The sequence below is a fragment of the Oncorhynchus keta genome, chromosome 32 (genome assembly GCF_023373465.1).
Source record: "Oncorhynchus keta strain PuntledgeMale-10-30-2019 chromosome 32, Oket_V2, whole genome shotgun sequence".
NCBI classification, from domain to species: Eukaryota; Metazoa; Chordata; class Actinopteri; order Salmoniformes; family Salmonidae; genus Oncorhynchus; species Oncorhynchus keta.
The window spans coordinates 25,356,892-25,367,564 of record NC_068452.1 but is presented as its reverse complement, the minus strand read 5'-3'; the positions used below and the strand labels follow the sequence as shown (position 1 = coordinate 25,367,564).

Sequence of the window (10,673 nt, the reverse complement as noted above, 5' to 3'; positions counted from 1 at the left end):
TGACATTTATGTTTACATATTTTAACAGCCCAACAGGGTCATAAACACACTGACCCCTGACCTCATGAGAAAGTATGTCCTCTCTGTTGACAGACCAGTGGTAAACAATGATAAATAAACAGGGGTCTTGATCTATGCCTGGCCCTACTGGATGTGTGCATAGTGTCTCTCTTCTCCTGGCATGTTATGTTTCAGGTATTTCACCATGTTGTTGTTTGTCTTGTTCCTGCCCCACCTCCTCCCTTGCCCCCCTTTCATAAAAGACCTCTCAACTTAAACCTGATCCCATGATACAAAGCAACGAGCCAGAGGAGCCAATGAAACGCTCCAAAAAAGACAGGAAAGGCAAAAAGGACAAAAAGAAGCGTGACAAGAAGGGGAGGGGCAAGAAGAGAAAAGAAGGAGAGGCGGGCCCAGAGGAGGAGGGTTTCATCCAGGTGTCCACTGTTTTGCCTGAAAAACAATCTCAAGAAACCTACTATCCCACTGAAAAGCCATCTACGATGGAACTGTTCACTCCTGAAGCTGTCACCCCATCTGCAGCCCCTGACCAGACCACCATTATCCCAGAGAGGCCCACACACAGGCCTGACTCTGACATTGAGGACCCCTCCGTGGTGTCCAGTGCACTGCCTGAGTCAAAGGTCACTGAAGAGGTAGACTGAAAAGTTACAATGCAGCTCCCCTACCCCTCCATCCCATCCCTAACAGAGCACTGACCCACTCTCCCAGAATGCCTCATCTACACCCTCTGTCAACCTCCTCCTCTCCTCACTATGACCTCTAACCTAACCAGCACTACCCTAATCACCTCCTCCTCTTCCAGGACTCACAATGGAACACGGAGAATCCCTGCATCCCTCTAGATCTAGATTAAGTAGAATATGCAGACAATCTAGAATTTAGACTGTGTTCTACACTGTGTTATGACACATAGACAACTGTGACTCAATTTTCGCAGTAGTTGCTTATGGGTTGCAAGACATTAATAGGAATCTAGTTGTGTGGATAACACTAGTTCTGTCGTTAGTAGTGCCTGTAGTTGGACATACATATCTGAGTAAGTGGTATGTATGAGGTGTTGTGTGTTGTAGTTTTTCTGTGATGTCTCCTTGACCTAAGCTATACATGTATCCACAACGGTATGCCTCCTGTGTTGCATTCAGTCTTTCAAAAGTAGTTTTGTCAGCAAATATGTTGGTAAAAAAAAAAAGTCTCCATGATTGAACTAAAGCTTATCGTTTGCTACTTTTGCTCATTTGCTGAATTAGCTCATTTTCTTACTCTGGCTGTAATGGCTGTCACAGTCCATGTTATGCTGCCATCACTACCTGGTTGTGAAATATTCCATCACTGTAGAATGATTTAATAACACACACTGAGGCTTGCTACATGTATGACCTGCCCATTCCCATAACCAACACCTGTGCTGCTAACTAGCTTAGCAAACTGTACGCTGTGATAGGCTGTGTGAAATGGAAGCCCTGGGCAAACTCAGTGGACTGGGCAGACAGACAGACAGACAGACCATATTGTTTCCCAGTGTCTCCGTGGTTTCTGTTACCATGGTTCTGACCTTAAACGCTCTGGCGTTGTGTAGGAGGAGAGGCTGGACAAAAAGCCCCAGATGGAGGAGTTTGACGACAACTTCTACGGCGACCTGTACGATGACCTCGTCGTCTCCATGGTAACAGTGGGTCCCAATATCAGCGAGTACGAGGTCAGTTGAATTGAGATTTGGATGTACTGTATATGTTCATACGGTGAAGCTCAGTTTTAGCACCACCGTCATGTTCTGTAAGCAGCTCAGTTTTTCATGTGGTCAATGTCATGTGGTCAATGTCATGTGGTCCATGTCATGTGGTCAATGTCATGTGGTCAATGTCATGTGGTCAATGTCATGTGGTCAATGTCATGTGGTCAATGGCACCATGTGGTTTACTGGCATGTTGTGTGGACTCGTAGGCTGTAGCGTATGAGGACATAAGTAACGAGACAGAGAACCAGGAGTATGAAGAGTATGAGACGTACGAGGACGGATATGGCTTTGCTGAGAGAGAGGGGGATGATACCTGGGATGGAGAGGTAGGACTCATCAATCATTCAGTTCAACTGTATTCACTCAGAGACTGCTGAGACTGCTGTACATGACCTACAACTGCTGTACACACAGTAGGTCATCAATCACCTCACACGTCTGTTCATGTGTCTGTCCGTCTGTGTCTGTCTGTGCCTCAGGCCAGTGGCAGAGCACTGAAAGGAGAGAAGGGAGAGCCTGCCATCGTTGAACCGGTGAGCTTGAGTATTCAGACATAATATTGCTCATGGAAATCCATTTTAGGCCCTTAAGATTTTATTTTAGGATTTTTCTTTCAAGTCGGTGTTTTGTTCATGTAATCTTTATGACTATATAAAGACGATATGGAGTATTTATGTTGAAATATCTCTGGTATGTACTGAATGTGTTTATATCTCATTGGCATATCTCTGTGATGTTGTGCAGGGTACACTGGTGGAGGGAGCAGTCGGCCCCCCAGGACAGGAGGTAAAACCCCTGCTCCAAGTCATTACCACTACATCATATTATATTGATACTACATTGAAACTACATTGAAACTACATTGATACTACATTGAAACTACATTGATACTACATTGAAACTACATTGATCCTACATTGATCCTACATTGATACTACATTCATAACTATTACTCCATTGTATTGCCCACAGTGTTACTACATTGATACTACATTGAAACTACATTGATAGTACATTGATATTACATTGATCCTACATTGATCCTACATTGATACTACATTCATAACTATTACTCCATTGTATTGCCCACAGTGTTACTACATTGAAACTACATTCATACTACATTGAAACTACATTGATACTACATTTAAACTACATTGATACTACATTGATACTACATTGATATTACATTGAAACTACATTGAAACTACATGCATACTACATTGAAACTACATTGAAACTACATTGAAACTACATTGATACTACATTGATACTACATTGATACTACATTGATATTACATTGATATTACATTGATACTACATTGATATTACATTGATATTACATTGATACTACATTGATATTACATTGAAACTACATTGAAACCACATTGATAGCTATTACTCCATTGTATTGCCCATATTGATACTATGGACCAGTGCTGATTGACTGTGTGTTTATTCTCCAGGGTATTCCAGGTGGACCAGGACCAATGGGCCCCCGAGGACCCAGTGGAGACCCAGGTGATTTGGTGAGTATCCACACCCGTGGAATATTGACCCATAGTGGACTGTCCTCTGGGACAGTATGACCACAGTTAGGGACCACAGGGACTGTCCTCTGGGACAGTATGACCCCAGTCAGGGTCCACAGGGACTGTCCACAGGGACTGTCCACAGTTAGGGTCCACAGGGACTGTCCTCTGGGACAGTGTGACCACAGTCAGGGTCTACAGGGACTGTCCTCTGGGACAGTATGACCATAGTCAGGGTCCACAGGGGCTGTCCTCTGGGTTTGACCGTAACCACAGATTGACCACAGCCTACACAAACAGGTCAGGTATGCTGTGACCTCACTGTGGTCTTGACCGTAACCTTCCTGGGCTTAAGGGACTAAAGGACTGGTGATGACTCATGTGTGGGTTCGACCTAATTCTCTCTGTTGGACTGTGTGTGTGTATGTGCATGCCTTTGTGTGTTTGTGTTCCCTCCCTGAAAACCGCCTCGCTCCCACAGACACAAACCAACAGATGCTCAGTCATCTCTAGTGATCTAAAGGATTTTTAATGATGTTGTTGTAGTTGAAAAACATGGAGGTCTTCTAGGTTTCACCTCAAATCAAACACATCAAATCAGATCATCAAACAAATTCTTTCTTCTTTCAAAGCAGATCAGAAGCAAATGTATAAACAGTGTTCCATTATCCTGCCTATCTACAATATTTCATCTTCATTGTTTGTTATGCCTTACAGTATACAACAGTATTCTCAGTGTGACAGATACGGCAATAAAGGTTCCTATTGAGTCTAGGTGATTGTCAGTTTGGGACTATCTCTAATTCTTTATGAGGTGCTTATGGGTACATTAGGCCTCTGATAGGGGCATCAAGCGGAAAACCATAAACTGTTTCCCCTCATCTCTAGAGACAAAGCTAATTGATATGAAACAAAGAGTGAGTGACATTCCCTCTGGAACTGAAGCAGAGGTTGTTTTAACAGAGATTGGATTTTAGGGATCATTCTCATGTGTTTAGACTTATATCCACATTGGAACACTCCCACTGTACATACTTGTGTTTACAGCCCTGTATTGTACATACGTGTGTTTACAGGCCTGTACTGTACATACTTGTGTTTACAGCCCTGTATTGTACATACGTGTGTTTACAGGCCTGTACTGTACATACTTGTGTTTACAGGCCTGTATTGTACATACGTGTGTTTACAGGCCTGTACTGTACATACTTGTGTTTACAGGCCTGTACTGTGTTTGTTTACAGGCCTGTATTGTACATACGTGTGTTTACAGGCCTGTACTGTACATACTTGTGTTTACAGGCCTGTGTTTACAGGCCTGTACTGTACATACTTGTGTTTACAGGCCTGTACATATGTACAGGCCTGTACTGTACATGTGTTTACAGGCCTGTATTGTACATACGTGTGTTTACAGGCCTGTACTGTACATACAGGCCTGTACTTGTGTTTACAGGCCTGTACTGTACATACTTGTGTTTACAGGCCTGTACTGTACATACTTGTGTTTACAGCCCTGTATTGTACATACGTGTGTTTACAGGCCTGTACTGTACATACTTGTGTTTACAGCCCTGTATTGTACATACTTGTGTTTACAGGCCTGTACTGTACATACTTGTGTTTACAGGCCTGTATTGTACATACTTGTGTTTACAGGCCTGTACTGTACATACTTGTGTTTACAGGCCTGTACTGTACATACTTGTGTTTACAGGCCTGTACTGTACATACTTGTGTTTACAGCCCTGTATTGTACATACGTGTGTTTACAGGCCTGTACTGTACATACTTGTGTTTACAGGCCTGTACTGTACATACGTGTGTTTACAGGCCTGTACTGTACATACTTGTGTTTACAGGCCTGTACTGTACATACATGTGTTTACAGGCCTGTATTGTACATACTTGTGTTTACAGGCCTGTACTGTACATACTTGTGTTTATAGGCCTATAATGCACATACTTGTGTTTACAGCCCTGTATTGTACATACTTGTGTTTACAGGCCTGTATTGTACATACTTGTGTTTACAGGCCTGTACTGTACATAATTGTGTTTATAGGCCTATAATGCACATACTTGTGTTTACAGCCCTGTATTGTACATACTTGTGTTTACAGGCCTGTACTGTACATACTTGTGTTTATAGGCCTATAATGTACATACTTGTGTTTATAGGCCTATAATGCACATACTCGTGTTTACAGCCCTGTATTGTACATACTTGTGTTTACAGGCCTGTACTGTACATACTTGTGTTTACAGGCCTGTACTGTACATACTTGTGTTTACAGCCTTGTATTGTACATACTTGTGTTTACAGCCTTGTATTGTACATACTTGTGTTTACAGGCCTGTACTGTACATACTTGTGTTTATAGGCCTATAATGCACATACTTGTGTTTACAGCCTTGTACTGAACATACTTGTGTTTACAGCCCTGCATTGTACATACTTGTGTTTACAGCCCTGTATTGCACATACTTGTGTTTACAGCCCTGTACTGTACATGTTTGTGTTTACAGGCCTATAATGTACATACTTGTGTTTACAGGCCTGTGCTGTACATACTTTTGTGTTTACAGGCCTATAATGTACATACTTGTGTTTACAGGCCTGTACTGTACATACTTGTATTTACAGGCCTGTACTGAACATACTTGTGTTTACAGCCCTGTATTGTACATACTTGTGTTTACAGCCCTGTATTGTACATACTTGTGTTTACAGGCCTGTACTGTACATATTTGTGTTTACAGGCCTATAATGTACATACTTGTGTTTACAGGCCTGTACTGTACATACTTGTGTTTACAGGCCTATAATGTACATACTTGTGTTTATAGGCCTATAATGTACATACTTGTGTTTACAGGTCTGTATTGTACATACTTGTGTTTACAGGCCTGTATTGTACATACTTGTGTTTACAGGCCTGTATTGTACATACTTGTGTTGTTCACTGTACAAACCCTCATACAGTCATGACTAGTATCCTCCTCCCTCCCTCTCTCTCCCTTTGTCTCTCTCAGGGTCCTCCAGGACGTCCTGGTTTAGCTGGGGTGGATGGGGTACCTGGTCCTCCAGGAACAATGCTGATGTTACCAGTAAGAATGAGATAAAACTCTCATTATTTAAACTTCCTTCAGCTGAACACACTCTCATTTTCAGTTCCCATTGACTATGGCTGAATCCCAAATCACTCCCTTCCCCTCTGCCCACAATTTGAGCATTCACGCGCGCCTCCCCCATTTGAACAAGTGTCCAATAGCTGAGGGAGAGAAAATGATCGAAGGTGTAGGGGCTAATTAGACCCTCAGATCGCAGGGCTGCAGGCTTCAGGGCTGCAGGCTTCAGGGCTGCAGGCTTTACTATCCTGACACGCACTGAAATATTTTTGTAGCATGTGCAATTTCATACGAAAGAGATGTGCCCGATTATATGCCACATGCATCTGATTGAACTCTTACTGAGGTTTATATCTTGTAAAACGACAGGAGGGATTTGTTCATTTGAATTTCATGCTGTTTTATTATTTCAAAGTGAAACATGAGTTGCATCATTCAGGTCAAGAGTGTGCCCAGGGAGAGCCCTCCGAGGGAGTTGGTAGGGGTGTGGGGGGTGGTTAGGGGATTCCCCACATGTGAAGCTGTCCTGAGGGAGGGCAGTGACAGCTCTGAGCCACTAGGTGGAGCTGTGAGATTGAATGCTGATGAGGCCAGGTTAAATCTACATCGTGTATTCCCATAGACTTATACTGTGTGTATTTAGGTTGATCACTCTACCCCTTTCTCATGTAGTTCCAACATGGTGGTGATTCTCAGAAGGGGCCTGTGGTGTCGGCCCAGGAGGCCCAGGCTCAGGCCATCCTGCAGCAGACCAAGGTAACGTCCACCTGTCCACTACAACTATAACCTGGAACATCATTACTGCTTTTACATTACAAATTAGCCTTAACTTATCTAACCATGTCCTTCTTACCCTTGTTTATTCCAGATGTCGTTGAAGGGACCCCCAGGTCCACTGGGTCTTACAGGGCGACCCGGCCCACTGGTAGGATACCCACCTAGTTCAAACCAAAGGCCACAATCTTAAATTCTACCTTATTATCTATCTACACCTGGCAGATACTCCCATATCCACAGTCCACCACAACCACATTGACCACAGCCCATTTTGTCTCCATGCACAAACACTCAGCAGTCTGATCATCACTAATGTGACCTAACAGGATTTTCTTTATATGTCCTTGTTTGGTTTGACTGTCTTTCATCTCGGTGTTTAGGGTCTTACTGGTCCCTCTGGACTTAAAGGTGACGCTGGAGATCATGGCCCCAGGGTAAGAGGATATTCTATTTTGACTTGCTACCACAGAGCAGCCAAGGTCCATTTAGATTTTGATGTATCCTGCTGGTCTCACTCTCTCTCTGTCCCTCTCTCTGTCCTCCCCCTCTCTCTGTCCTCCCCCTCTCTCTGTCCTCCCCCTCTCTCTGTCTAACTTTCTCTCTCCTCCTCCCCCTCTCTCTGTCTATCTTTCTCTCTCCTCCTCCCCCTCTCTCTGTCTATCTTTCTCTCTCCTCCTCTCCCTCTCTCTGTCTATCTTTCTCTCTCTTCCTCCCCCTGTCCCTGTCTATCTTTCTCTCTCTTCCTCCCCCTCTCTCTGTCTATCTTTCTCTCTCTGTCCCTCTCTCTGTCCTCCCCCTCTCTCTGTCTATCTTTCTCTCTCCTCCTCTCCCTCTCTCTGTCTATTCTCTCCCCTTCTCCTCCTCCCCCTCTCCCTGTCTATCTTTCTCTCTCCTCCTCCCCCTCTCTCTGTCTATCTTTCTCTCTCCTCCTCCCCCTCTCTCTGTCTATCTTTCTCTCTCCTCCTACCCCTCTCTCTCTCTGTCTATCTTTCTCTCTCTGTCCCTCTCTCTGTCCTCCCCCTCTCTCTGTCTATCTTTCTCTCCCTGTCCCTCTCTCTGTCCTCCCCCTCTCCCTGTCTATCTTTCTCTCTCCTCCTCCCCCTCTCTCTGTCTATCTTTCTCTCTCCTCCTCCCCCTCTCTCTGTCTATTCTCTCCCCTTCTCCTCCTCCCCCTCTCCCTGCCTATCTTTCTCTCTCTTCCTCCCCCTCTCTCTGTCTATCTTTCTCTCTCCTCCTCCCCTCTCTCTGTCTATTCTCTCCCCTTCTCCTCCTCCTCCTCTCCCTGTCTATCTTTCTCTCTCCTCCTCCCCCTCTAACTGTCTATCTTTCTCTCTCCTCCTCCTCCCCCTCTCTCTGTCCCTCTCTCTGTCCTCCCCCTCCCTCTTCATCTCTCTCCTCCTCTCCCCCTCTCTCTGTATGTCTTTCTCTCTCCTCCTCCCCCTCTCTCTGTCTATTCTCTCCCCTTCTCCTACTCTCCCTATCCCTGTCTATATTTCTCTCTCCTCCTCCCCCTCTAACTGTCTATCTTTCTCTCTCCTCCTCCTGCCCCTCTCTCTGTCCCTCTCTCTGTCCTCCCCCACCCTCTTCATCTCTCTCCTCCTTCTCTCCCCCTCTCTCTGTCTATCTTTCTCTCTCCTCCTCTCTCTCTCTCTCTCTCTCTCTCTCTCTCTCTCTCTCTCTCTCTCTCTCTCTCTCTCTCTCTCTCTCTCTCTCTCTCCTCCTCCCCCTCTCTTTGTCTATTCTCTCTCACCCTCCCTCTCTCTGTCTATTCTCTCTCCTCCTCCTCCTCTATTCTTTCTCTCTCTCCTCCTCCCCCTCCCTCTCTCTGTCTATTCTCTCTCTCCCCCTCCTCCCTCTCTCTGTCTATTCTCATCCTCCTCCGCCCCTCGCTATGTCTATTATCTCTCCTCCTCCTCCTCCTCCTCCTCCTCCTCCTCCTCCTCCTCCTCCTCCTCCTCCTCCTCCTCCTCCTCCTCCTCCTCCCCCTCTCTCTGTCTATTCTCTCTCTCTCCTCCTCCTCCCCCTTTCTCTGTCTATTCTCTCGCTCTCCTCCTCCTCCCCCCTCTCTCTGTCTATTCTCTCTCTCTCCTCCTCCTCCCCTCTCTCTGTCTATTCTCTCTCTCCTCCTCCTCCCCCTCTCTCTGTCTATTCTCTCTCTCCTCCTCATCCCCCTCTCTCTTTCTATTCTCTCTCTCCTCCTCCTCCCCTCTCTCTGTCTATTCTCTCTCTCGCCTCCTCCTCCCCCTCTCTCTGTCTATTCTCTTTCTCCTCCTCCCCCTTCCCCCTCTCTGTCTATTCTCTCTCTCTCCTCCTCCCCCTCTCTCTGACTATTCTCTCTCTCTCCTCCTCATCCCCCTCTCTCTTTCTATTCTCTCTCTCTCCTCCTCCTCCCCTCTCTCTGTCTATTCTCTCTCTCGCCTCCTCCTCCCCCTCTCTGTCTATTCTCTTTCTCCTCCTCCTCCTTCCCCCTCTCTGTCTATTCTCTCTCTCTCATCCTACTCCTCCCCTCGCTATGTCTATTCTCTCTCTCCTCCTCCTCCCCCCTCTCTCTCTCTCTGTCTATTCTTTCTCAGGGTCCCCATGGTACCCCAGGTCCTGCAGGACTCAACGGGAAGTTAGGAAAGAGGGTGAGACTTCTTAGTGAGCTGTGTGACATTGTCGTCATGCTCCAGATACCCAACCGTGGACTGTAACTCTATACAAATGTTCTGACCTGTTGTTGTGCTCTTTGATCAGATACAACCAACTGTTACTACAACACGTCTTTTCTCTCTCGCCTGGCCTGTCCATTCATTGACAGTAGTGTCAGTGGTAGTGTGTAGGTTATAAGTGTTAGGGTGTGCTGTGTCCCTGGCAGATGGCTGTGTTACTCTGTATGTGTGTCCTCTCCTAGGGCCGGGCCGGAACGGATGGAGGGCGTGGAGCACCGGGGGAGACGGGGGGGAAAGTAAGCTTCCTAAAATCACATTTCATCACAGTGCAGTGGGTGAAAATCAGAGTAAATTGTGTTAAGGCAGAACCTCCGCAGCTCAAGTGTGTTTGTGTGTAGTGTACTGTACCTGCAGAGTGGATAGTTTGTTTGTGTGTAGTGTACTGTACCTGCAGAGTGGATAGTTTGTTTGTGTGTAGTGTACTGTACCTGCAGAGTGGATAGTTTGTTTGTGTGTAGTGTACTGTACCTGCACAGTGGATAGTTTGTTTGTGTGTAGTGTACTGTACCTGCACAGTGGATAGTTTGTTTGTGTGTAGTGTACTGTACCTGCACAGTGGATAGTTTGTTTGTGTGTAGTGTACTGTACCTGCAGAGTGGATAGTTTGTTTGTGTGTAGTGTACTGTACCTGCACAGTGGATAGTTTGTTTGTGTGTAGTGTACTGTACCTGCACAGTGGATAGTTTGTTTGTGTGTAGTGTACTGTACCTGCACAGTGGATAGTTTGTTTGTGTGTAGTGTACTGTACCTGCAGAGTGGATA

The 10,673-nt window shown here is 45.6% G+C and overlaps 1 protein-coding gene across 2 annotated transcripts in view; it reads left to right on the top strand.

The window, feature by feature from the left end:
- The window catches only part of LOC118365792 (collagen alpha-1(XI) chain-like), an 82,433-nt gene that overhangs the window by 31,420 nt on the left and 40,340 nt on the right, over positions 1–10,673 (top strand). Inside the window, exons 6-17 of one of the 2 annotated variants that reach the window (XM_052491034.1) lie at positions 264–656; positions 1,601–1,720; positions 1,966–2,085; positions 2,239–2,292; positions 2,504–2,545; positions 3,226–3,288; positions 6,328–6,402; positions 7,096–7,179; positions 7,292–7,348; positions 7,581–7,634; positions 9,774–9,827; positions 10,094–10,147. In XM_052491034.1, coding sequence (XP_052346994.1) covers positions 264–656; positions 1,601–1,720; positions 1,966–2,085; positions 2,239–2,292; positions 2,504–2,545; positions 3,226–3,288; positions 6,328–6,402; positions 7,096–7,179; positions 7,292–7,348; positions 7,581–7,634; positions 9,774–9,827; positions 10,094–10,147 — 1,170 coding nt within the window. The remainder of the gene's footprint in view (positions 1–263; positions 657–1,600; positions 1,721–1,965; positions 2,086–2,238; positions 2,293–2,503; positions 2,546–3,225; positions 3,289–6,327; positions 6,403–7,095; positions 7,180–7,291; positions 7,349–7,580; positions 7,635–9,773; positions 9,828–10,093; positions 10,148–10,673) is intronic. The other variant, XM_052491035.1, reaches the window with a different exon arrangement.